This window comes from Aspergillus foveolatus, assembly GCF_047715535.1.
Source record: "Aspergillus foveolatus strain CBS 279.81 unplaced genomic scaffold BDW70scaffold_11, whole genome shotgun sequence".
NCBI classification, from domain to species: domain Eukaryota; kingdom Fungi; phylum Ascomycota; class Eurotiomycetes; order Eurotiales; family Aspergillaceae; genus Aspergillus; species Aspergillus foveolatus.
In genome coordinates, this window is record NW_027396075.1 from 97,565 (window position 1) to 121,795 (window position 24,231).

Genomic DNA, 24,231 nt, shown 5'->3' on the forward strand with positions numbered 1-24,231 from the left:
ACCGCGGGTAAACAGCAAGTTATGTTGCGGTGTTGAGTCATGACGGAATTTGCAAAAGACACTTTCCCAGTGGAGAAGCTACCTCATGCGTGCAGCATAAGCAGATGTTGTTTCTCAAGGGTGGATTTTGGGAAGAATGTCTTCTTAACAAAGAGACGCGATATATTCCGGAGTGACGGAAATACAGATAGAAGCGGGAGAAGACCTATGATCTTATGTCATCCAGCCATCATCTCCTCTCGTACCACAAGCCAAAACTCTCCTTTCTCTCTTTTCAGAGTCCGGTCCACTTATGCACCTTGCGATTTACTGATTTCTTAGCCAGTGCACATAAGCTCATAAACTGCCTGGGCTCGAAAAGCCGGCTTGTGCTCAATGCGGGGATACACCAGCAGGGCAGGTATATGCGGCGGGGCACCTGCCGATAGCTCATCGCTTCGAGGTTAAAGATAAAGCTCAATCCAGCAGAGAACGACTACTTGTTGGACCTCTCCTTGAACTCTTTGAACTTTTTCTCAAGAAAATACTCTGCTCCTGAGTCAATCTGTCGGCTTCTGCACTATGGAGATGCCAGTGTTCGCCTGGTTAGCGCCCATCATGCTGGGCCTAACTCTCCTCTACGAGTTTATGATCTATCCTGCTTTTCTGTCGCCACTGTCTAAACTTCCAAATGCGCATTGGACGGCTCCAATTTCGCCTGCCTGGATTCTCTGGAAGCGGTTTCGCGGCCAGAATAACCGCACCATCCACGCTGCGCATGAACGGCTAGGGTCAATCGTCAGACTGGCGCCCTCGGAGATTTCTATCAATTGTGTCGACGGAGGTATAAAGTCGGTATATACAGGCGGTTTTGACAAACATGAATGGTACCCGCGGGTCTTTGGATCTTTTGGGTAAGCAATACTGGAGGAAAGAAACGTCATAAACCACGGTGGGACTAAGTCCGCATTGCAAGTATACAGGACAGTCAGCATGTTCACCATGACCGGTAGCAAAGCTCATTCCACACGGAAAAGGATGCTGTCCAATATCTACAGTAAATCCTACTTGCAATCGTCTCGCCACCTGCAGCTTATATCCAAAACCATCATTTTTGACCGGCTTCTGCCGATTATTCAAGCAGCGGCCACGTCTAAGACGGATACCGATGTTTATGACCTCAACCAAGGGCTGACCATGGACTTTGTCTCGGCCTATCTATTTGGGCTGGCTAATGGCACTAACTTCCTCCAGAACCCGGAGTACAGGCGCGAGATGTTGCGCCTCTATCAATGCAGAAAGCCGTTTGAATTCTATCATCAAGAAGTCCCAAATGTCTTTGCTCTACTGAGAAAAATTGGTATACGTTTAATTCCCAAATGGTGCGATGATGCGAATCGGATTCTCGATTCTTGGGGCCTGGAGCTCTGCGATAAAGCAGAAGCATCTATTGCTTCATCGGACCTTAGTGTCGAGCCGGTTGTATACAAGCACCTCAAACAAGCCATCTCAAAACAAGCCCCGCTCAAGATAGACGATCCAAAATTAACCGCAGATTATCTTGAGCAGCAGAGGCTCGACATCGCATGTGAGATGTACGATCACCTCACAGCAGGCCACGAGACCAGCGCTGTCGTTCTGACATACCTTATGTGGGAACTCTCCCGACATTTAGAAGTACAGAAAGACCTTCACAAGGAGCTTCTTACACTACAACCAAGGATCGCTCCTCGTTGCCTGTCTGGTCATGCCGAGTTGCCGTCGCCGAAATCTATTGACTCGCTACCTTTTCTAGAGGCAATACTCACAGAAACTTTGCGACTCCACGCTTCAATTCCAGGCATACAACCTCGGGTTACGCCGACGCCGACATGCACGCTTGTTGGGTATGACAATATACCCCCAAATACCAGAGTAAACGCACAGGCCTATTCTCTTCATCGAAATCCGGAGGTATTTCCAGACCCTGAGACATGGGAGCCGAAGCGATGGCTCAAAGACTCCAATAAACCTTCCGATCTGGAGGAAAGAAAGCGATGGTTTTGGGCGTTCGGGAGCGGTGGACGGATGTGTGTGGGAAGTAATCTGGCTCTACAAGGTAAGAGTTCTTAATGAGCAAAGAAAGCTCTTTAACCACCCAACAGAGATGAAGCTGGTCGTCGCCGCCGTCTATACAAACTTCCGGACCACTATCGTCAACGATGACGGTATAGAAGCAATCGATGCTTACACGGTCAAACCGAAGGGAGAAAAATTGATTCTCAGGTTTGAGTATATATAGATAACTTAAGTGTCCATATGTCCGGTTCTAGCCACCTTCACTACCGTTGCACTTAGGACGCACTCAATTCAAACGTTTCCACAACTCGGTCTGCAGCCAAATCCAAACTACGTATACCCAATGTGGAGCAACCTAGAGAGTAAATCTTGCCTTGAAAATGAAATAATATACAAACAGTATGTATACAAAAGGCAATGTCAGAAAGAATTCGCCCATGCAAACCATATAAACTCCATAACAAAGTATCATCCCTGTCAAATCCCATTCTAGCAGGACGCAATAGTACAGCCACCGACCACCGTTGTGTAGCGCATATCGCACGCACTCGAGAATGTATCACAGTCTCTAGATAGAGACATTGACCCAGGACTGTCCAGCAAACAATGTAAATCCCCCTATCGGTGTATGCACTTTACGTCTTCTTCTTCTTCGGACCCACAACCTTAGGATACATTCGCATGAGGTGGTAGTTGATGGCGTTCCTCTTGGTGCCCGTAGTTTTCTAGATAAAAGTGGAGTATTAGCATATAGTCTGGAGTCCATCTGGTGAAACAGCAGCTAAGAGCCTCGAGCACGCCAGCTCACTGGAGTGAAATGACTCGTGGAGGAAAGGAAAAGATACGCACATGTGTGTCCATACACTCCCTCAATTGCTGCTCCAGAGCAGAGCATCCCTCCGATTGACCTGCTGACGCCCAGCAATCTGTGGGCAAGGTAAAAAACTGTTAGACTCGTCCACTGAAAGAATGCATACGCCTATATTTCCAGGAAGGGCAAGGCGTAGGCTTCTGAACTTCATCAAAAGCACTACGCCGTACACAAACCCTTCCGCATCGGTTTATTCCAGCCCAATCCATACACAGATGAAAAAAAACAAAAACTAGTCCCGCGGTAAGCACGTACTTAGCATAGCAGACATAACAGCCGCGCAGGGGGTCGTCTGCTTCGAACCCGTATCGCGCACGCGGAGGTGAGTGATCGAGTTCAGGCGGACCGGGTTGAGGCGGGTCGAGACACCTTTGGGAGGCATCTTTGCGGCTCGGACTAGCTCGTTCGTATAACAGCAGTAAGGAGCGGAGAGTAAGGAAAGGACGTCGTGCTGTACAACTGACAATGGGGCCGTAGACAGGAAAATACGGTGCTATCGGAGCAGGAGTGCCAAGACCTCAAATTCTACGATAGACCGCGGAGGTTGCTGACGTAAACATTGATGGGGCGATTCATCTATTCCGGGGTCTGATCCTGGCTTAATTCTAACCTATCTCTCTATAGACTTTTTTCCTTGTTTGTTCGCGTATACTGCATTTGAAATAGATATGACCGGCGCATGCTCAGCTTCTTATAGAATCACCAAGGCTCTCGCGCGGTACCCAGCAGTCCAGACCCAATCCCGGCGAGGATACTCAGCGGTTCCCCGACGGCAAGATGCGGCAAAAGCAGCCGAGAATGTTAAGCAACCAGAGGCAAGAAATGAAGACAAAAGAGAAGAGGGCGCAATGACTCGGCGTCTCTCGGAGATGGCAGAGCAAGCTTTTCTCGAAGGAGGTCGATCAACACGCAAGAACCTCTCGCAGGCGGGGTTCTCGGAGGAGCTCAAGAAGGAGCTTGAGGAGAGGGTAGCGGCGGCGACATTCAAAAGCGAACATGCAGCTGCACATTCTATTGTAAACATGCCGGTATGTTGGCTTAATTCACTAATCAGAAGGATTCGGGTTCAGGATTAGGTATACTGATACGTATATTTAAAGGAAAGCGCCGGTCAAGGAACCCGCGACATTGCTGGCGCCGCGCCCTGGACTGGCGCAGAGAGTACACACGATGTAACATTACGGATGCTCGATGATTCCAAGAAACCTCTCCGCACGCCATACAAAATCCCCCAGCCGCACCAACCGGGCCCCATAGACACCCGGCTCACACCCAAGCCACCCCGCCACCCTGGCCTGCGCATCGCCGACGCAAAAGAACGGACAGCAACATACACCTTGAGCAAAAGCGAAGGGGTCACTGAAACCGAACGCGAGGCCATGCGGCGTGAAATGCGCGAGCGTTTTACACCAGGCGCACGACCCATGCCAGCAACGCTCCAAGGTCTCGCATCATTAGCGAACGAACGGATAGAAGACGCCGTAGCGCGTGGACAATTTGATAAAATCAAGCGCGGGAAGGGCGTGGGAACGCAGACGGACTACAACGCTAATTCCGCTTTCATCGATACAACCGAATACTTCATGAATAAGATTATCCAGAAGCAGGAGATCGTTCCGCCCTGGATCGAGAAGCAACAGGAACTTGCGAGAGAGATAGATCGGTTCCGGCAGCGTTTGAGAGTTGAGTGGAGACGGCATGCAGCGAGACTGATAGCCAGCCAAGGAGGGTCGTTGGAGACGCAGATGCGTAAGGCGGAGGCATACGCGGCTGCAGAGGCGCGGCATACTGCTCGACTCGAGCTAGGGAAAGCCTTCAATGATACTAAACCTTCTAACAACGATACCAATACCAAAAATAATGTCTCAACTTCCTCTCCAGCCTCAGATCCTTCCTCAACGGAACCTCTCCACCTGCCACCCCTGCGCGACTCGCAATACATTTCCAACGAACGCTCATTCCTTGAACTTTCGGTTAAAACAATCAACGCACTAGCCCGCTCCTACAACCTGCAAGCCCCACCGGTAGCGCAAAAGCCTTATCTCAATCTCGAGCGTGAATTGGAGTCTTGCTATGCGGATGTGGCGCCGAGTCTAGCAGATGAGATCAAACGCCGTGCTACGGAGAAAGTACGGCAACCTTCATATACCGGGGCAAAGACGGCCAGTGTACTTACTCATCTGGCTACTTCTCAGACGGCGAGGGTGTATGATGAGGATAAATCAAAGGGTTATGGGTTCAAGCAGTTCTGGCAGGATCTGTTTTCGAAGAAGTGAGGCGAGTTGGCAATGTACAGTATTATCGGAATTGAGGTTTGAAGATTCTGGTTCACTTTGTATTATGATTATAGAACTCGATATACTAGCCTGTATTGACAGACTGGAGCGAATTGTAGAGTAAGCAGATAATTAGAACCACAGAACAAACAACACGATGTGCCCCACTCCGGTTCTCAGATAACCAGCCGCTATCGCAATCTAGTTATCCTCCTCGTCCTGGTTGGAGGTCTGGAGACTACCCAGAAGGAGGCTCGACTCATTCTCAGGGAGCTCATCCGCGTCTCCAAGATCGAGGTCATTACTACCTGCAGCGCCAATGAAGCTTGTCCCGGAAGTCGGAATAGGGCCAGAGTCGGACCTAGCCTCCCTATCATTGCTCTCGAGATTCTGGAGACTGCCAAGGAGAAAGCTCGAGTCAAACTCAGGGAGCTCCTCCGAGTCACCGAGATCAAGGTCGCTGCTGCCAGCGAAGCCCATGAAGCTCGATCCCGAAGATAAGCCCGAGTTTGAGTTCGAGTCGGAGTTATCCCTTTCGTCGTTTGCGTTGTTGAGGTGCTGGAGGCTGCCGGCAATGATACTAGAGCTGAGCTCGGGGAGCTCTTCAGCATCGCCAAGATCGAGCTCGTTGCTGCCGGCGAATCCTATAAAACTTGAGCCGGAGGGGGAGCCGGTCTGGGGGTTGTAATCATTAGTACTGCTTTGCTATTCGTAATGTGACTTTGGTAGTGACCGGCTTAGATTTAGCGGGATCATAAGGAGGTCATACAGAAGCTGTGGTTGGATGTTAGCAATGGATGCCAGCAAGATCTATCTAAGACGTACATGAAAATTGGGGGAGTTCAGGGACCGTAGAGGTGCTGGCGGACGTAAGGTCGCCGATTGAGGGCGTGGTGGCCGTGGGCAGAGCTTGGGCGAGGCCTGTAAGGGCCGCGATGAAGCCGGCGGAATAGATGGAGAAAGGCATTATTGGTAATGATCTAGGCTGAAGAGACAGAGGATGTCAGTGTTCAGACAAAGGTCAAAAGGACAGACGTTAGTTAGGGGGAAATGGGGAAGCTGTGGGTGACAGCCATCCTTTATATGGGATCGACGGGTCAGATTCTGGAAAATCCAGTTCTAAGATGAAGTACTCCGGATTACTTTGTTGATCGGCAATGAAATCGACGCGATGAATCAATGATGAGGTTATATCTCAGCCAAGATCCTCTTATTGGATGGATTCGGTGGGTGTTCCTGGAGAAAAGGCAATAATAGAAGAGGCTAATTTCCTTCGTGCCTGGTTTAGTACGGACAAGGTAACCCACCCTCCGATCACCAACTCCTAAGCTGATCTCATTATTCAGAAGTCTCGATGTCAGAAAGCTGTCAGAAAGCGAACTCGCATCAAAAATCTATGAGCTCTCGAATGCTCGTTTAGGCTATATCCATTTTGCATAGCCATATCAAGTACGATAGAGAAAGGGCTCGAGTTCATCGCACCTTCCGTCTAGTCGAGATGTCTACCACCGTTGAAATCAAAAGTCAGGGTGTTGTCTCCAGCTGTGCGATAGCATAGATTATCTATACATTGCAGTTTACTCTCACATTACACCGAATGGGGGCGTTTGACCATGGGCAAAAAGCTCTCTGTTGTTCAAGGCGTTAAGTCAGAGAACTACACAAACCCAGGAAATGCCGTTAATGAGATCTGGGTTGGAGACACCGAGCTCATCTCCCGTCTCCCATTTGGCTCCAGCGACATGGATCAAGCCAGCTGGCCGACGAACGGAGTGCCAAAGATCCCCTGGCATAACTTCATCATCCCTATGAAACGAGACCTCGAGACCCTGGGCGCCGTCAACTCCACCCTGCCTCTTAACTTCAGCGGCATTTCTCGCGTCCCTCCAGAACAACTAGTCTGCTGCAATCAGCGCGGATGCATCACTAACCAACGCTTCACCCAAACCGTCTTCACCGCGAAGCTCGTCAGTCAGGACTACTCACACCTCGACCGCGCTATCCTCCTAACGTTTTGCGCTATCATCACACTGAACCTGTACAGAGGGGTGAGACGGGCAGTCACGGGTTCGCCGCTCTACAGCCATCTAGTCCACGACTTTATGGACGTGTGGTATGCGGTCTCTTTCTCTGGAACTGCAACAGTGCTAAACATAATCGGTCTTGGAGCTGGATGGTGGGCGATCTCTGCTTGGTCGGGAGCGCATGAGGCCTACCAATTCAAGGCTGACGACTGGAAGCTCATGGAAGACTTGATGAGGCTCGTTCTGTTTGTACAGATGATATTCAGTGTGTGTACTATCATCATGGACTGGCTGGATGTTCTAAGGGTCCTTCGCAGGCGTAGTCGAAGACGAAGTCAAAATCAACGGCAGTGGACTCTCGACGTTAGTGAAGACAAGATGCCAATGCCACAAAGGCCTCCTGCGGCTCTAGTCTGAATGTCTGGCATATATCTGCATATCGTGTCCGCACGAGACACTCGTCCGCTGTTGCTCTTCTTTCAATACAGCTCAAATTCATTGTTATTTGCCAAATTGTTCAACCTTTGGCCTTCGCAATAGTTCTTAACATTCCAGATTCTTTATGAAGACGTTCTGCCCGATTCAATCTCGGATAGAGCAAATATGCTTTCATAAATAGCCGGCACTATGAGCCGTCGACAACAGCTGGCGTGTGGGTATGGTAACAAACCCGAAATGCTCACTGTCCTAAACCATAATATTGCGGAAATTACTGCGCAGAAAGAGAGTGTATGGCTTAGGATATAAGTATCTAGAGATTAGGACGCGCTCGGTAGTATGGGATTGAGAATGTGGGAGACTGAAGGAGGTGCAGGGTGTTGGCTTCTTGGGAGAGTTAGGGTTAGGGTTGGTGATGGTTACAGCAGTGGCAATGGGAAGCAGCAGAGCAAAAACGCGAGGAAGAAATGATGTCTCTAACAGTACTGTAAGTATACGGGGACGACGTATCGTATATAGGTAGATGGATGGATACTAAATGGTAATTCATTCTTTGGATATAGAACCTAATAGATCAAGCCTGACCAAATCACTGACATCAAAGTATACTAGAACCAGAGAGAGGGTGTAGACTATTCAGTACCCCCACATATCATCCTCACTCCTAACTGCATCTTCCTCGTTCAGAGCGCGCAGCCCCTTCTCCTTCCCCTCACGCTTGCGCTGCTTCTTCGTCACAATCCGGCTTGGCGTTAGTGGCGTCAGCGGCGTAAACGGCATATACGGACTATAAGGCGTCGGCAGACCCGTTCTCGGCCCGTTCAATTGTTTCTCAGGCCTCTCTAGAATTGTAGTCTTTGTGGGTGGGGCAGAGAGAAGTTGAGGATAGGCTTCACGGAAGGGAAGAGACGAACTACTCCGGCCCGCTTTTGCGCTTGTGGGGGTTGCAGCCTGCAAGTTTAGTGGTGGCGGAACGGGAGTCCGGTGTTGACGTTCTTGGGAGGCTGTGGTGTTATTGGTGTTTATGCGGGTGATTGGGCCGTCTGCTTTTGGTGGAAGGGGAGGAGGGGTGGGGTTGTAGAAGCGCGGGGAGAGGGGGATTTGGTCGGAATGTGGGGAGGTAGGGTCTGGAGAGGCCAAGGGGGAGGAGATGTTGATGCCGACAGTGTGGCCGTGTTTGCGGCCTGTGAAGCGCGGGGAGCGGATTCTGCTACCTCCAGGTTGCGAGTGCGAGGCATTGTTGCCTTCGCGGTTTGAGTGGAAGAGGGAGAGGTTCGAGATACGTGAGAGGCGGGAAGTACCTGAGCGGCCACCGGGACTTGTGGGAGGTGAAGCAGCAGTGACGGCGGGGGCGGGTGGGTGGTGGTACTGAGGTTGTGGTTGCGGCTGTGGGTGCGGGGGCAGAGGCTTGTCCTCTGGAACCCTCGCAGCATAGTCCGAGAAGGGGTTTGCATTCTGATAGCTCATCGGAGACCTTGACGAGAGATCTTTCAGACTGACGTCGTCCGTTGGACTAACCGGCGAAGCAGCAGCAGCAGCACGCCGCTCGTCATGTTCCAACACAGCAGCATAGAGCATCTCCATCTGATCCTGGTTTCTGCGCCGGTCAGCCGCAACGACTGATTCGTGATCGATGGTAGTCACGCTGCCGTTGTTGGAGCGAGAGTGCTGGGCCTTGGTCAAGCTCGTCCATGACCTGAACCCGTGCGATTTGCTGGTCGGAGTAACAGGGCTAGGGTCGACAGAGTTGAACGCGGCATTGGATTTGGTGGCTGTGGCACTTGTGGCAATTGGTGGGTGTTTGGGCTTCATCATCTCGACCTGCAGAGTGTAGTTGGACGACTGGACAGTTCTGCGCAGACGCCGGCCAACAACGAGAAGCAGGGTCAGGATGATAGCGACAAATATCACGTACGCTCCTACGATTCCGCCGATTTGGACTGCGAGAAGAGGCTCATCGAGCTCTTGGGGACGGTTGAGGAGGTTGTCGCTGTCACGTTGGACGAGATTCTCAGATGAAGATAGAGTGACGAATGGCAGCATTCTGGTGTGCCAGCGTCGTCAGTGATAGATGCGGCGTTGAATTGGGTTTATGTATGACTGCTCGAGTGCTCGAGGGGGCATCTCGAGGGATAGGGATTGAAAATGAGGCCGCAAATCCCTTACGGATATGGATTGGATGACAGGCATGACGGATGATTGGGGTGATGAAGAGAGATATAAGGCAGTGATTGGAGATGCGGTGGTGTGCAGAAGTCATGAAGAAGCGCTGCTGTTGGTCTGAATAAGCGCCCGGGCTGCATCCACTGCACACCGTCACACGAGCTCCAGCCACTCACATTGCAGGCCAGCTACCCTCAGTCTATTGGTCAGTTCAGTCTTTAGCCATTCAACTTCTTTACTACTCCATGTGTCGTATACTCGTTTTCACCAGAAGACAATCGAACTGCCTTCGCACTGAACCAGCGGACCATATGGAGCGAGACTCAAGAGACTCAAGCAGAGACAGTTTATGCGATGTTATAAGCGCCCCGTAAGCAAGGGCCGCAGGATGGTGAGCTGATCGTTCATAAAACGCAGGATGCATTGCTGCTCAAAACTGCTGGAGAATGGGCAATCGAATGAAAATTATTCCTCTGCCAAATTGAGGTGTGCTTCCTGTCCATCCTGGCTTCTCCGCAGTGCCTGGCTCACCTTTGGTCTAGACCGTGATCATTACCGGCATCTAATCAGGTATCGGGTTCGCAACTTCTCAGCTGTTCCTGGAGCAAGGCGATTCTGTGCAGAGTCGACGTCTTTGATGCCCCGAGCGCTCTTCTAGACAGTCCTAGATTCGAGTTTTGACAAGGTGACTTGCATCAGTTAGGGAGCGCTGATTCGTTTGCCGGTTCTATGGTAGCCGAATGCCAACAACTTTCAAGGGCGAATCGATATCGTTCTAGACATCTTCAGTGATGGACATGAGTAGCAGCGTTGATACCTTGGATTCGTATATGTGGGATAGAGAGTTTGCAATCAACCTGCTTGTCCGTGCTTTCTTATCCAAGGCGGCTATGGGGTGAGCGCTTCTCAGCTCTTTCTACCAACCCTATACTAGCGTCCAGGTAAGCAAGTCCGGCTCTATCACAGCCCAGGATGCAGGTAACTTGCTGGCACCACGTTTTCCGATGCAGCGAGGGAATCAGCCAAATGTAGAGAAGAACGCAGATGCTTTATACATTCCCGTCACACAAAGTTGGCTGTTTGCAGTCTCACCGTTGACGCTGACCATGGCCGGAATGCGACCGAGGGATGAGTCCAGTTCATGCTCTGGAAATGAACACATACGAAGCAATATCAGTGGTCTGTTTCATCCGTGGTTGCCTGAGTTGCTAGCAACCCAGTCAGGCTAAATGTCAGTCTATTGGATGGTCCAGGTTCTTTTATGTAAGTCAATACTCGAAACCATTGCAGCAAGTCATCGTGAAAACAACAAGGCTGAAAGAAGGATCCAATTACGAATCATAACAGAAAAAAGGATATTTATTCTCGCTGGAAACATCATAGTGAGGAGTAGAGCCAGTAACAGACAGATGATCAATATGCACAGTATGCAATCGGACGGCCACCCTGTACATGGCCTAACATGAGGTGAGGACCTAGTAGAGTGTGAAAACATTAGATAGAAGGAGCCTCCCAGGTATCACGCCGGATCTTCATCAGCGCCGACTGCTTATGAGGGAATGTAACCTCGCCGTCTTTGTAGAACCCTGCCTTTTCGAGATAGCTGATTATCCTGCGTTTGATTAGCATTTTGCGGCAATGAAGCTGGCATGGTAACGCACTTCTTATTATCTACTCTTGGCTCCAACATCACAGTCTGAGTCCGCATATCTGACAACCAACAGAAATGGACCAGCGATGTCAGCCATGCCGAAACCCGGTGCTGGCCGCGGTACTTTTGCTCGCCAACAAGAACATGAATACCTCGGTCGTAATTATCAGCTCCCCCAATCAAAGATCCTAAAGGGTCTTCTTTAACCCAGTATATCTCGAAGTATCCGAATGGCTGCCCATCCCAGCATCCGATAACAGGGAAACTGTGTCGTTTGGAGAGATTCTGACGCAGGAACTCCTCTTGCTTAGATATTGGCCCAGACTCTCCCCATGCTGCATCGACACGAGGTTCATTCATCCACTTGTGCAAATACTCCAGGTCCGAGGGGGTGTCTAGTTCCGAATTCAACTGTTCTGTGTGATCCTTAGGAGAAGGCAGATATGGGACTCGGAAGGAGAGATATTGCCCTATGCTCGGAATGTAACGGACATAGAAAACCTCACCCTGGTGAGGTGGCTTCTGTCTGATCGGGTGCCGTACGCCATTCGTGAAAGTGAACTGGCACGGCGGCGGAGGAAAGAATGTTGGAAGATGGCTATGCGACGCAAATGGCCCTTCATTAGGCATGTAGCGACCCGAGCCCGGCCCTGCAGATCTCGGCCGACCATTCGGCTCCGCCAGATACAAGCTCTCCCGCGTCGGAGAAGCAATCCTGCCGAATGATGTGCCCCCAACCGAATGCGCAAAGGACTGCGGGCTCAATGTAAACAGGTACAGACGCGGATCGAGCTGCCAGAATCTGCGCCGGCTGACGAACATATGCGACCAGCTATCTCTGTCCTCTGGGTCAGGTCCAACAGACGAGTCGTCGCACGCAATTAATCCCATGCGCTCCAGCTTCTGCAGCACATTGCGCCCCGTAAAGATACCCTCACGTCTGATGTTCACCCTCCAGTCTCCCTTTGGCTTTCCAGCAAAAGGTGTATTCGCCGATGCTTCAGTATACAACTGGAACTCTGGTTCAGGCTCATGGAAGTACCAGTACAGCGTGACCCACAGCATCATGGCGATCTGCCGAGTTGGGGAACTGACAGGCTTGTAGTCGCTGTCTGGAGGGTTGACGATGTACGAAATGTACAGTTCGTCGCTGGACAAGGTAGGCCCTGTGAAGCGAGTAACCTGCGGCCTCTTCTCCATAGGTCGTGCTCGGCCGCGCTCAACGTCGGTCAAGTCTCCGTCGGAAAGATCCTCTGGCTGGCGGCGCGTACCAAGGACAACATTCCACCCAGGCAGCAAGAGCGAGCCTCGCTGGTTTAGACTGTTGGACTTGAAATTGACGCCCCCGAACACGGGGGTGACGGTGAAGGACTGGCCGTTGGGCAGCTGAGTGGTGGAGCGCATGTCGAAGGTATGCGCTGCGAATGCGATCACTCAGAGTACGGAAAGAGAGAAGCAGGACCTGTCTCGAAGTCTTAAATAGATGTAAAACGTAAAGTAAACAAGGAAAAAGAAAAGCGCTGGCGAGGGCTCCTGCATACGAGCCGTCGGGTCAACCTGCAGGTGATAGTGGGATGATTTTATGTTGCCCCTCAGTCTGAGTGGGTGAGCATCGCCTGTGGGCAGAAACAAGGAAATAATCAGACTCCTGGGCTCTATTTAGGGCAAAAGAGACTTCAACGGAGTCTACTAGCATTTGGGACGGCTTCATGGCCGTGTACTTATCTGCACTCGCAGAGTGGGAGAGTCAGGAGAGGAAAACGTCGTGTGCGATGCTTGATGTCATGCTAGCCATTTTCCCTTTTGGGCGGTGTCACGTTGCTCGTCCGCAAATCATCAGTCTTAGAATTACGATTACTCCTACAGCTTCACGACATCCAAAATATCAACTATCTGAATGGCCACTGCCTAGCTAAGGCCAACATTTATTAGACTGTCTAGAACTCCTCCACTGTCGTGCCGATCTTTCTGGTCTTTGCCAGCTCGACCAACTCGCTTCCAGTCACTAGATCCATCAAGCCCAATCCCACGCCCTTAAATATCACATTCCCACGCTCGACCCATTCGCGCAGGTGTTTCTCTTCGTCGGCCGAACTTGAGTCCTTTGCGGCATCCCGCACCATCAGTAGTTCGCCAATCTCCACTACCTGGTTGGGTTTGACCTCCGCTTGGATCAGCTCGCCGGCCTCCTTCATCGCCGCATCAAGGCTGTCAACCACGACAATCCCACTGCGCTGAACATGCTTGTGGAAGTGGCGGTGGGGCGGCGATATTGTAACCTCCTCCCGGAGGATATCAGGATGTAACTCTGTCATGTTCGGTTTGTACGATCCGATGGCGCTGATAAAACGGCCCTTGCGGCGCCCCTCCCGCGAGGTGAGGAGCTCCGCGGGGAACAGCGGTTCACGCGACGGCGTACAGCAGAAGATAGCATCTGCTTTGTTGATAGCGTCGTGGAGGATCCGGTTGTACTCCCCAAATTCGCTGCTGACTGCGGAGAACTTGACATCCCCTCGCCAGCTAGCATTCTCTGGCGAATAGATCTCCCGGAGCAGCTGCGCTGCCCGCTCAAACGACCGGTTAACGATGACCACGCGCTTGATGTCCTCGCCTCGTAAGATGACCGCCAGTCGGATATGCCAGTAAGCCTGCTTGCCCGCACCAAACACTACTACCGTGCGCACCTTCTTGCGCTTGTTAAATATCATCGTAGTCGTCAGCGCCGTTCGAAAGGGCGTCAGCTCCTCGGCATTGATCAGTCCAAACGGCAAACTATCGTCATCATACAGCGTGACGCTTCCCTTCGGTGAGGTATCCCGGGATCCGGGCCCCGGCCACGCGCCCAGCGTCTGCGACAGCCCAGGCCCAATAGGTTTCTTATCCACTGAAGCCACTGGCAACGGATCGCTCTCACCACTAGATGTAGACAAGCTACCTGACCGCTCAGCCCCGGCCTCATCCTCATGCGATGAGAACGACAACTCGCTCATCTCAGACGATATTGAGGACATCGAAGTCCGCGAGCCGGCCTCCCCAGAACCGCTTACAGTAAACCTCTTAATACCACGCAGATCCTCCCCCGATTCCACCTCACACCCAGGTTTACTCTCCTTATCCTGTAGCGAAATAACCTTGATCCCGATCGAGCGCCGCGTGCTCGATGGCATGAATATTGTCGTTCGCCCGCATTGCCTCGTTACCGCTGTTCGTCTAGGTTGCAGTGTAGCCGCACATCCAGAATCCTGGTTCCCGATGGAGTAGTCGCGTAGGGCGTCTGCTAGATTCCGCTGGATCGAGACAATCTGATCGCGGGTCAACGAGGTGAGAAGGGTGCGGAGCTGCGCTCCTGAGAGGACTGTGATCGGCATGGGGCTTCTTTCTTGGGTGTTTAGGGCAAGACGAAATCTCTATACTACCAAAGTAGTTCGAACGCAAGCGGTGTTGGTCCGGGTCAGCTTATATAGCTCCAGAGCAACGGCGCAGCGTCGGCGATAACGAAATGAAGCCGGTCTTTCAAGAAAAATAACTGAGTTGGAAGTAACTTGGTGTTGACGGAGGTAAGCGAGCGCGGGAATTCGGAGATATCAGTACCTGAGTGGCGAACAGATGCGGCCTTGCTCGAAGTTGCAATGGGCAGCCGTTCTCGTACAGGTGCGCCCGATGGAACTTTGCTGGCACTGATAGATGAAAACCAGACTAGGAACAAGGATAAGGATAAGGAAAAGAATGCGCGTTTCATCCTGTCTCGGCGAAAGCTATTGTCTTGGAAGTGGTGGGGTATGACGACAGAGGTGGGTTATCACACATGTCAACGTTGAGACAAATCCACGGTTTAGTCACCCTTCAAAAAGAAAAAACTCCCAAAAGTCCAAATTGTCATGATAGACAACATATGGAAACATCCAGTCCGACCAGGCTGCATCTTCAGGTGCTGTAATCCAAAATGCTACTGGACCAGTCCGGCGAAAAGGTGAGGCAGCCACATTCCGCCGCATTCTCAGAGCCGGATTAAGTTTGTGATCGCGCCCGACTTCGGTGGCATCCATCCAGAACTAGGTTGCGTAGTCCAAATACGTACGCTCTTTAAGATCAGGGTGGTATAGTTGCGTCCGCATAAGTCGAAGGATAGATAAGTTCATTCACATATAGCATGTTACGTACATCAATCGTCTGTATTCCCGAGCCACCAACCGCCAAGCCAGTCCCGAATCCCAAATGGAATAAGCACAACACAAAACGCCGCCTAGAATGCAATGCAAGGTCCCGGGCCAATCTGAAACAAACGAAGCAGAACATCAAACGAAGACGATAATGAAGAAACTTTCTTTAGCGACGGGGTATTGGATATGAAACCAATTTTTAGTGGTGCGAATTTGAGGGGTATTAGGTGTAAATGTTGATTGGTAGAGGGCTAACTTGTGTTTAGCATGTTTGTGAGGCCAGCTCAGAGTCAAACAGCGTAGGTGCAGGTTGTCATTTGTCAGTGGTTGAAGAGAGTTGGACCTGAGACGACCCGCAAATCGACCACACCGAGGCTGGTCTAAACGCGAGGCCGCATCCGGTGGCCCATATAGGTTCCCGTCGCCGACGCCAAGAACCGCGCCACAAAGCCGCTGCTGCCACTATGGCCGCTCATTCGCATTTTCTTGCTCGGCTGCTGCACCGCAATGTCGTCTCCTTTTGTCATTGCCACATCTGCGGGAAGCGGGACCATCATAGCGCTGGAGGGAAGGTGGACGTATCCACTGCTCAGGCCTGGGCTGCGCGATACATCGACAACTTGAATCTCCTGGTCCATGCTGTTGTATGAGCTAGACGGTCGCAGGCTAGCCGGTGTGTTGCTTCTTGTACTGGGAGCAACGCTTGATGAGCGCGAGCAAAGCGTGGGTACTGTTTCAGTGCGCGACAAGCCGGGAATTTCTTGGACGGAAGGGGGGGATGCTGAGTGGCGACTACGGTTGGACGGTCGTCGACGAGGAGGGTACGGCTGGTACCGATCCGAATCGGGTGCGGATATAGCGGCATCGCTTTGCAGACTTGAGGAAGACGACATTGACGAGAGGGAGGCGGAGGGCTGCGGGCTTGGAGGGAGTCGACGGCGGGCCTCAAGACGGGCCTCCAGCTTTTGCCGGCGAAGACGGCACGCGAGCAGCTCTGCGGATGCCTGAAATCGGTGCCACTCGCGGGGTTGGTGCATCTTCGCTTCTCGTTGCTGGAGACGGTAACGGATCGGAGCGAGGAAGGGTTCCAAGTGCAGGAAGAGGTCTGCCTCGGTGACGCGGGTATCCCAGTCCAGCAGGAATAGAAGCTGGCGCTCCATCAGGTTGATCTCCGGGAGGGAGAAGCTAAAGCCCTCATAGCCCTTGACGACTGTGTATCGGGCCCAGTGCTTGTTTTTAGGGCTGGAGTCGTTCAGGTTCTTGGCCGCCAGGATGAGAGAGGCAACGAAGATGCGGTGGACAGTGCAGCGCATACCCTTTGCAACAGGGGGTAGGCGGGCACGCAGACGAGCGAGGTAGACGAGGGTTGTCATCAGCGTCGGCACCTGGACCTGGGAGCGAGTGACCAGCGAGGTGATGAAGGCTTCGACCGACGGCAACCTTGGGAGCTGCTGATCAGCAGCATCTATCGGCGGAGTGCTGGGAGGTGTATGCTGGCCATGCACAGTTTGTGTGGAAGCAGTTGTTGTCACATGAGACTCGCACCGGATGACCCGTGCAGCCTGCTGGGCCAGGTAAGCAACCATGTCCCGCGAGACCGGCTGGGCGATGAACTCTTGCAGCGCTGTTCGGTTGAGATCCATGATTGTGGAAAGTGGTGATTATGAATTCAGAATAGAAGAGAAAGGTGGAAGACGCCGACAACACGAAGAGAGCGAGGCAAGGCGAAACGGCAGAGTTATGAGCAGATCGTAGGACGTAGATGCCAAGCTAGAGTTTCCTGAATGTTCCCCAATGTAAAGAATGTGGGATGAAGTTGTCCTGCCAGCAGGATAAAAAATGTAGTCGTTGTCCTGTCAACTGAGAATACTCTTGTCTGGGCCGAGCAGTGAGACACAAAGATAGGGTGAGACACCGTCGACCGGTCAATGCAATACAATAATTAAATTGAAGAAAAAGAGTCTAGAGAGCGTGAGGCAGCACCGGTGAAATAGATAAGGAAATGCGAGCGACGAGACCGTACCGCAAAGCTCAGGAATGGGGAATGATGACCAAGATCTCGTGCAGCATTCATGAGCGATTGCCTCCTGATATAAATAAGACCTTAAACGGCGGCTAGGTAGGGTCTGTCAGGACTCAGGAGGAGTGCACTGGCAAAGTAAAAGGCAGGACTGCAAGGGTCAAACCAAGTGGTCCAACCCAGAGTCCCAAACGCGCAACCTGCATGCCTGGTCCAGTCCCTGTCTCCATACTTACAAAGCCATCGTAGCATTTGGCGCGCGCGAGCCCAGGGTGGTGGATGATTGGCAGCAACGCAGGCAAGCTAGCCGTTCAATCAGATGCCAAACATGCAACCTCCAAGCAATCAAGGGCGAATCATCCCCTTCCTGCGCGGTGATCCTGCACCACCTGCGACACGCCCCTGACGAGTGGCCAGAGTGTCGTTGACTCGACTATCGTTCGCCTGGAATGGAGCTCGTCGTGCCCATCAAGTTGCCCTTGTCTGAAACTCGGTGGATTCATCTGTGGCTGGAGAGTTCAACTTGACTCGACCCCGGGCGATCGATCGGCAGCTGGAGTCTGCTGCATAAGCGCTCAGGCATCGCATACTGTAGTCTATTTTTCTCCAATTCTCCGGACTGGCTCTGCTATTCTTGTTGCCTATGATGTTGTTCCGGTGACTGGAGTCCGGGATGAATGATTATTCATGCCATGGGCTTCATGATCATCAATCACCACTGCGGGAAGAACACCCTTCCCGTGAGCTGTCAAGGAACCGCTCAGGAGCTAAATCCCTCCAACAGGGGTGCTGAAACGCGGCGCGTAAGTAGTAAAGTGCATTCCCCTCCTCCATGGGTTCATGGTAACCTTCATTCTGAATTCAGGCTCTGGATTCTTCGCGTAGAAGCAATAATCTTGTCCGATAAATGTTGGAAAGTCGAATACCAAGTGCAAGTCTCATGTGACTGCTGCCGTTCCTGGCCTGAAATATCGCCGCTTTCATCGCTTTACAGGACTATACAATCTATAATTTCCATGGCCCTTCAAGATTTTCAATGCAATAGCTATTCGATATGTACTAGTAACTTGATGAATTGTTCAAGCTCGATACCTTTACAGCCTTGTTTGATACGTATAACCTGCGGTGGCCTGACAACATTCCTCACGGCGCCTAGCTCTAAAGTAGCAGCCTGGGCGCTTAGGGGGGAAAAAAGCAATCCCAACGTTTCTAAGTAAAGAACGACAATCGCAAGCCTAATAAGCGCGCGAGCTACTCGGCTGGTGGAACTAGAGAACAGATTCAAGAGGCTGCTATTTTCGCTGCGTAGCCGCCGAACTGCCTCAGTGTCGGCCTCCATAGGCTCTCAAGTCGCTTGACCCGGTGAAGCGCTTAAGACGACGCGTTCTAATTTGATCCCGATTATTTAAGACCTGACTGGCTCAGGCGCCGTTTGGGAACCGCGAATAAACGAGATCGAATGCATTGAGTAACGAAATACCTATAGATAACATGTCCGAACCCCGTTCATCCACTTCCCACAGACCACCTCGGGTGTCGCGGTTCCTATTCTTGCCACAAGCTAAGGTAGGCCACATCTTTATGAGACGGAGACTGAGTAAGAGGAAACAGTCAAGGTGGCGTCGGAGCCAGTAAATGGCTCAGTACCGGCCTGCACGTGAGTCAGGTACTGGCTGGTCGACAGGCCTTGGTTCTCCACGAGGTAATTGACAAAGTCCATCAGATCGGCCGAGAAGCTCTCAGTGGTGGATGAGGCGACGAAGCTGTACACCTGCATGCTTCCGTTGGGGCCGGAATACAGGTTCCAGGTGACTCCGCCAAGGGTTACCGTTGCGATGGAAGAGCCGGTGGAGGAGATAGGGCCCGCGCCGCCCAGAGCGGCCAGCCAGATCATGATCTCGTACTCAGAGTCTCCGCCAACGCTGGAGCTCGTGAAGAGATCGTAGGCCACGTTGGCAACGATATCGGTGGTAGAGTACCTGTTGACCGCATTAAGAACCGCTGAAAGCCGGAGATAAAGTTTCCATGACTTACTGCCATTCCCAGGTAGACGGGATCGAGCTCAGACTGCTCAGTTGGGTCGCCGTGAACTGATACGCGGCATTCGCGTAGCTTTTAACACTGGACGAGCCACCAGACCAGCTCCAGGTCGTATGCCAGGAGATGCTGTTGCCATTGGCGGAGTCCACGCCAGTGCATTGCGAGCCGCTATCGGCATTGTCCTGGCCCCAGAGGTTGTTGTACACGATGAAGTTACCCTCGGTGGCGGTGTCCCATTGACCACAGAAGTCGGCACGGCGAGTGATTGTGGCAGCCGAGGCCAGCGAGGCCAGAGAAAGAGCAAGCAACTTCATGTTGTCAAAGTCAACAGGCGATAAGCAAATGATTCCGTGAACTGGATGTCACAGCCAAAAGCTTGCTTCTCGTCATGGGCCGTCTGCTATTTATCTCCCTCGAGCCAACAATCTCCATCCTGTGAGCCGAAACGCATCCAGTATATTAAGTCGGATATATCTCCAAACTTGGTGTGCCATTCGTCACAAAGACCCGATTTTCCTTAAGAGTTTGGTTCCGACGTCCGTAATCCCATCAATCCCGGGCGAAACGGTACTGGAGTGCGGAGTCAGGACCTCAAACAAAACGAGCGAGGAGTCGAAGACTCTCGGAACAATAAAGCCATGGCCACCAGTCAGATCCACGTTTATGGCATCTGATAGGCGCTGTCAAATCAAAAAGGGGTGCCATTTCTCCAGGTCCTGAATCTTTTGGGATAAGGCTCGGGGATCGGCACGCCCAAGGACATTGGTGCCGTTGTTGTGCGGGACTTGCATTCTGCACACTGCTGCAGACCCCGGCGGGGGAAGTTTCCATCGTCAGCCTAATCAATATATCGTAGTGAGCAAGCAAAGTCTTACTATTGCCATTGGCTTTGCCAATTTGTCTGGAGATTCATCAAGGAACAAGGTCTGCTTAACACCGAGCTGGTGGACCGACCTTGCCCCTTCGCCTCAGCATGAAACAAGCTTCCACTGAAAGCAGAACGTACTCAAATAAGGTCAGTGGAGCTAGACCAATGGCTCTTGACGTTTGTGGAAGAATATTGGAAACACATTGGTGGAGGATTTCGTAATATCTCCTTGTACTTGGAAGAAGACTTGGAAGGAGAGAACTTGGTTTGATTAGTTGGTCCGGCAGTGTGAGGCCACAGGTCGCCTTGGCCGAGCAGGTGACCTATATGCGGGAAGTATATATAGTTCCGCGTTCCTTACTAGTGCAAAAAAAAACGCTAAAGCTTCCTTTAAAGCCCGTTGAATCTGGAAATTGTGAAGCAATGGAGTCAATAGCTTCCACTCGCCCGCTGAGGATCGGTAGACTATAGCAACTTCAGATGATCTACTCTGAATTGGCAGAGTACCGAGCCTCGAACGGATACTTGTATGTCCCAATACAGCCGAGGATCAAGGATATAGTAGGCCGCGCGGAACTCTGTGACAGAGATCCAGAGCCACACTGCAACCGCTGAAAGGTTGGTCCACGAGGGAAATTCGACTGTTCGTTAATGTCATGAACCCTACCTACCTTTCTCCGAATAACGACGAATCTGATCATGTCGGAGGCCGGAAAGACTGCATGAACCAATGACTTGGCAGCTGAATATGCTCTGGAGCTCCTTTCTGGGGAACAATATTTACCCCCGTATCTAGAGATTATTTGACGACGTTAGAAAGTTGTTGATTTGCACGGGCGCTTTCTTAGCTACAGTCATGGACCTGCTTGATCAACCTCATGACAGCCTCACTACGACTTGGCCGCTTAAGACCGCAGAGTTATGAGTGCGGTAAAGGCAGCCTTGGGGCATGTTGGGGCATTTTGGGGCATTGCGGAGCGTTATTGATCGCCGCCAAGTCTCCCGGCAACCAAAGGAAAAAATCAGGTCATTATTGACGGGTTCCGCGGACAAACGCCAACTCTTTGCATAAAAATCTCCTTCTGACGTCTTCCTATCTTTCATCAGCATTTCCTCTGTGATTGTGCATCCCAATTCCTCGTTAATCGTACGCAATGCGCTGTCTTAGTATCGCAGTCGCCTTTCTGGCGTTGTTTACAGGGCTCTACAGGTTCTTCGACGCCCGCCTGGAGCGATTCTACATCTTCGACCACCACCATCTGCACGACCTGTCCCAGCGCGCAATCGCTGCCCATGGAAATGACACTCGCGCCATTGTCCAGTACATCGTTTCTGAGTTAGACGAGAAGGTCGGCTCCACGCACCTGAACAAGGACGAGGAATGGGTTTTCAACAACGCCGGGGGCGCTATGGGCGCTATGTACATTATCCACGCTAGTATGTGCCCTTATTTCTCCCGAACCTGCTTGCAGTCCCAATGATGTGTGCTAACGATCTCTCCTACAGGTATCACGGAGTATCTTATCATCTTCGGTACGCTCGCGCTCTCCGTCCACCCGTCGTCCTCTCCCAAAGTACGCGCAGAATATGTGTAGAAGGCCAACTAACAGAACTCAGGCACCGCCATTGGAACTGAAGGGCACACTGGCCGCCACACCGCAGATGATTACTTCAACATCCTCCAGGGCACTCAGCTCGCCTACGTCCCCGGTTCGTACGAGCCCGAAGTATACCCGGCCGGTTCCGTCCACCACCTCCGCCGCGGCGAGGTTAAGCAGTACAAGATGGAGTCGTCTTGCTTTGCGCTCGAGTACGCCCGCGGCTGGATTCCCCCCATGCTTTTTTTCGGATATGCCGATACCTTCTCGAGCACTCTTGACTTCCCGACTCTGTGGGCTACCTCGCGCATTACCGGCCGGGAGATGATATCCAACCTGCTCAAGGGAAAGATGTAAGGGATAATTTCATGGGAAATACAGGCATTATGATTCATAGAAACTGTATCATGTATCTACATCGTTTAATACTTTTTAATAGAATTTGGGAATCTGTCTAGATTGAGCCCCTGTGTGTTATGCAAACCAAACAAATGCCTCATGACTAAGCTTCGTTATCAGTCTTATCGAAATCCCCAAAAATGGCGAAAAATGGATTTTCCCCTCCTCCCCGCAATCAGCTAGCACTTCAATAAGACACTATGGCTCCGTCTCTGTGCGTCAAATGCCAAAAGGAAAGGGCCGTCATTATCCGTCCCAAAAACCGGCACAAGCTCTGCCGTGAATGTTTCCTAGAGGTATTCGAAACCGAAGTCCACGAAACGATCACGTCAAACTCCCTCTTCCACCCCGGCGAGCGCATCGCCATCGGCGCAAGTGGCGGAAAAGACAGCACTGTGCTGGCTTCAGTGCTCAAAACCCTGAACGAGCGATACGACTACGGATTAGATCTTTGCCTTCTCTCTATAGACGAAGGAATTCGGGGTTACCGGGACGACAGCCTTGAGACCGTCAAGCGCAATGCTGTGCAGTACAACATGCCCCTCGTCATTGTGGGCTATGGCGAGTTATACGGATGGACGATGGATCAAGTCGTCGAGCAGATTGGAAAAAAGGGTAACTGCACATACTGCGGGGTGTTTCGGCGGCAGGCGCTGGATCGGGGTGCGGAGCGGTTGGGCATCAAGCATGTTGTAACCGGGCACAATGCGGACGATGTGGCGGAAACAGTGATGATGAATCTGCTGCGTGGTGATCTTTCCCGTTTATCGAGAGGCACGAGTATCGTTACAGGGTCAGCGGCGTCGGACATCAAGCGCAGCAAGCCGCTAAAGTACGCGTACGAGAAGGAGATTGTGCTCTATGCGCACCATAAACAGCTAGATTACTTTAGCACGGAGTGCATATACTCGCCTGAGGCGTTCCGGGGGAGTGCGCGCACGCTAATCAAGGATCTAGAGAAGATTCGGCCGAGCTCAATTTTGGATATTGTGCGGAGTGGCGAGGAGATGGCGGTGCTTGTGCCTATCACGGATGGTGGGCAGGCGGCCGCTGCCGGGGAGGCGGAGGACGTATCTACGATTGGGGGATGCGGAAGTCAGAATGGAAGGACGCGCGGTGGTGAAATGGCGGAGATGGAGACGGCTCTTGCGCAGAATGAAGCTGCTGCGGAACTGGAGACGGAAATTAAGATGCCCTCGCACCGGGCCGGGCAAGTTCCGCTTCCCAAGAGGACCAACAAGCCGAAGAGACAACAAACACAGAAGACGTCAAAGGTCGGCCAGGTACTGGGCAAGTGCGAGCGATGCGGGTATATCTCAAGCCAGCGAACGTGTCATGCTTGCACTCTGCTCGAGGGGCTGAATAAGAACAGACCCAAGGCTGCTATTGAGTTGGAGCTTGATGCGGAGGAAGAAGAAAGCAGCACGACCCTACGCAGGCAGATGGAGCAGGTTCAGTTGGCGGGATGAGTCGTGATCTCAAAATCTGCTCTATCACGAACTACCAGAAATACTTCAGAATTGTTTGGGACGTGTCTCCCTTGATCAAGTCTGGTCAACCTATCCTGCACCCTAAAAGCAGAAGGCAGGCCCAGCCCTGAAGACGGGACCATTGCCATGCAACCTAACGAGCCACTGTATGAAAAGCATCCTAGCCTTGCATATAGACAGCACCAACACCATAACG

General features: G+C 51.8%; 12 protein-coding genes across 12 annotated transcripts; 5 read left to right on the forward strand and 7 right to left on the reverse strand.

The window, feature by feature from the left end:
• The first annotated feature begins 167 nt into the window (after nt 1–167).
• Nucleotides 168–2,333, forward strand: BDW70DRAFT_131577 (cytochrome P450). Its single transcript, XM_073736007.1, has 3 exons — nt 168–893; nt 963–2,077; nt 2,124–2,333. Exons 1-3 carry the CDS (start codon nt 562–564, stop codon nt 2,258–2,260), a joined length of 1,584 nt encoding a protein of 527 aa, XP_073598174.1. The 5' UTR covers nt 168–561; the 3' UTR covers nt 2,261–2,333.
• A 59-nt stretch (nt 2,334–2,392) lies between these two features.
• BDW70DRAFT_131578 (mitochondrial 37S ribosomal protein mS37) lies at nt 2,393–3,387 on the reverse strand. Its single transcript, XM_073736008.1, has 3 exons — nt 3,164–3,387; nt 2,887–2,963; nt 2,393–2,762 (listed from the first exon to the last, which is right to left on the reverse strand). Exons 1-3 carry the CDS (start codon nt 3,288–3,290, stop codon nt 2,673–2,675), a joined length of 294 nt encoding a protein of 97 aa, XP_073598175.1. The 5' UTR covers nt 3,291–3,387; the 3' UTR covers nt 2,393–2,672.
• A 143-nt stretch (nt 3,388–3,530) lies between these two features.
• BDW70DRAFT_165998 (DnaJ family domain-containing protein) lies at nt 3,531–5,184 on the forward strand (the record flags this gene model as incomplete). Its single annotated transcript, XM_073741877.1, has 2 exons — nt 3,531–3,936; nt 4,009–5,184. Exons 1-2 carry the CDS (start codon nt 3,577–3,579, stop codon nt 5,182–5,184), a joined length of 1,536 nt encoding a protein of 511 aa, XP_073598176.1. The 5' UTR covers nt 3,531–3,576.
• A 201-nt stretch (nt 5,185–5,385) lies between these two features.
• BDW70DRAFT_157804 (uncharacterized protein) lies at nt 5,386–6,151 on the reverse strand (the record flags this gene model as incomplete). The annotated part of the gene is made up of 2 exons (XM_073740421.1): nt 5,386–5,859; nt 6,035–6,151. 2 exons carry the CDS (start codon nt 6,149–6,151, stop codon nt 5,386–5,388), a joined length of 591 nt encoding a protein of 196 aa, XP_073598177.1.
• Nucleotides 6,152–6,546: 395 nt separating this feature from the next.
• BDW70DRAFT_166000 (uncharacterized protein) lies at nt 6,547–7,625 on the forward strand (the record flags this gene model as incomplete). Its single annotated transcript, XM_073741878.1, has 1 exon — nt 6,547–7,625. Exon 1 carries the CDS (start codon nt 6,798–6,800, stop codon nt 7,623–7,625), a length of 828 nt encoding a protein of 275 aa, XP_073598178.1. The 5' UTR covers nt 6,547–6,797.
• A 657-nt stretch (nt 7,626–8,282) lies between these two features.
• BDW70DRAFT_148536 (uncharacterized protein) lies at nt 8,283–12,864 on the reverse strand (the record flags this gene model as incomplete). The annotated part of the gene is made up of 3 exons (XM_073738881.1): nt 8,283–9,690; nt 11,356–11,421; nt 11,471–12,864. The coding sequence occupies 3 exons, from the start codon at nt 12,862–12,864 to the stop codon at nt 8,283–8,285; spliced, it is 2,868 nt and encodes a 955-aa protein (XP_073598179.1).
• Nucleotides 12,865–13,282: 418 nt separating this feature from the next.
• Nucleotides 13,283–15,389, reverse strand: BDW70DRAFT_131585 (putative proline utilization protein PrnX-like). The gene has a single exon (XM_073736009.1). It carries the CDS (start codon nt 14,826–14,828, stop codon nt 13,398–13,400), a length of 1,431 nt encoding a protein of 476 aa, XP_073598180.1. The 5' UTR covers nt 14,829–15,389; the 3' UTR covers nt 13,283–13,397.
• A 107-nt stretch (nt 15,390–15,496) lies between these two features.
• BDW70DRAFT_11574 (uncharacterized protein) lies at nt 15,497–15,878 on the reverse strand. Its single transcript, XM_073734633.1, has one exon. It carries the CDS (start codon nt 15,754–15,756, stop codon nt 15,550–15,552), a length of 207 nt encoding a protein of 68 aa, XP_073598181.1. The 5' UTR covers nt 15,757–15,878; the 3' UTR covers nt 15,497–15,549.
• Nucleotides 15,497–17,754, reverse strand: BDW70DRAFT_131588 (cyclin family protein). The gene has a single exon (XM_073736010.1). The coding sequence runs from the start codon at nt 17,261–17,263 to the stop codon at nt 16,001–16,003; it is 1,263 nt and encodes a 420-aa protein (XP_073598182.1). The 5' UTR covers nt 17,264–17,754; the 3' UTR covers nt 15,497–16,000.
• A 1,345-nt stretch (nt 17,755–19,099) lies between these two features.
• xgeA (putative endoglucanase) lies at nt 19,100–20,132 on the reverse strand. Its single transcript, XM_073734634.1, has 2 exons — nt 19,675–20,132; nt 19,100–19,619 (listed from the first exon to the last, which is right to left on the reverse strand). The coding sequence occupies exons 1-2, from the start codon at nt 19,992–19,994 to the stop codon at nt 19,220–19,222; spliced, it is 720 nt and encodes a 239-aa protein (XP_073598183.1). The 5' UTR covers nt 19,995–20,132; the 3' UTR covers nt 19,100–19,219.
• A 1,570-nt stretch (nt 20,133–21,702) lies between these two features.
• Nucleotides 21,703–22,503, forward strand: erg2 (C-8 sterol isomerase ERG2; the record flags this gene model as incomplete). The annotated part of the gene is made up of 3 exons (XM_073740422.1): nt 21,703–21,985; nt 22,055–22,081; nt 22,166–22,503. The coding sequence occupies 3 exons, from the start codon at nt 21,703–21,705 to the stop codon at nt 22,501–22,503; spliced, it is 648 nt and encodes a 215-aa protein (XP_073598184.1).
• A 227-nt stretch (nt 22,504–22,730) lies between these two features.
• Nucleotides 22,731–24,051, forward strand: BDW70DRAFT_131599 (putative PP-loop ATPase superfamily protein). Its single transcript, XM_073736011.1, has one exon. It carries the CDS (start codon nt 22,746–22,748, stop codon nt 24,012–24,014), a length of 1,269 nt encoding a protein of 422 aa, XP_073598185.1. The 5' UTR covers nt 22,731–22,745; the 3' UTR covers nt 24,015–24,051.
• The last annotated feature ends 180 nt before the right edge of the window (nt 24,052–24,231 follow it).

Coding starts and splice junctions, on each gene's coding strand:
- BDW70DRAFT_131585 (XM_073736009.1), bottom strand. CDS start 14,828: ATGCCGATCACAGTCCTCTCAGGAGCGCAGCTCCGCACCCTTCTCACC.
- BDW70DRAFT_131599 (XM_073736011.1), top strand. CDS start 22,746: ATGGCTCCGTCTCTGTGCGTCAAATGCCAAAAGGAAAGGGCCGTCATT.
- BDW70DRAFT_131577 (XM_073736007.1), top strand. CDS start 562: ATGGAGATGCCAGTGTTCGCCTGGTTAGCGCCCATCATGCTGGGCCTA. Junction 894..962: donor CGGGTCTTTGGATCTTTTGG/GTAAGCAATACT, acceptor GCAAGTATACAG/GACAGTCAGCATGTTCACCA. Junction 2,078..2,123: donor AAGTAATCTGGCTCTACAAG/GTAAGAGTTCTT, acceptor ACCACCCAACAG/AGATGAAGCTGGTCGTCGCC.
- xgeA (XM_073734634.1), bottom strand. CDS start 19,994: ATGAAGTTGCTTGCTCTTTCTCTGGCCTCGCTGGCCTCGGCTGCCACA. Junction 19,620..19,674: donor CCGTCTACCTGGGAATGGCA/GTAAGTCATGGA, acceptor TGCGGTCAACAG/GTACTCTACCACCGATATCG.
- BDW70DRAFT_11574 (XM_073734633.1), bottom strand. CDS start 15,756: ATGTTCTGCTTCGTTTGTTTCAGATTGGCCCGGGACCTTGCATTGCAT.
- BDW70DRAFT_131588 (XM_073736010.1), bottom strand. CDS start 17,263: ATGGATCTCAACCGAACAGCGCTGCAAGAGTTCATCGCCCAGCCGGTC.
- BDW70DRAFT_131578 (XM_073736008.1), bottom strand. CDS start 3,290: ATGCCTCCCAAAGGTGTCTCGACCCGCCTCAACCCGGTCCGCCTGAAC. Junction 2,964..3,163: donor TGTTATGTCTGCTATGCTAA/GTACGTGCTTAC, acceptor CCTTGCCCACAG/ATTGCTGGGCGTCAGCAGGT. Junction 2,763..2,886: donor GGGAGTGTATGGACACACAT/GTGCGTATCTTT, acceptor ACTTTTATCTAG/AAAACTACGGGCACCAAGAG.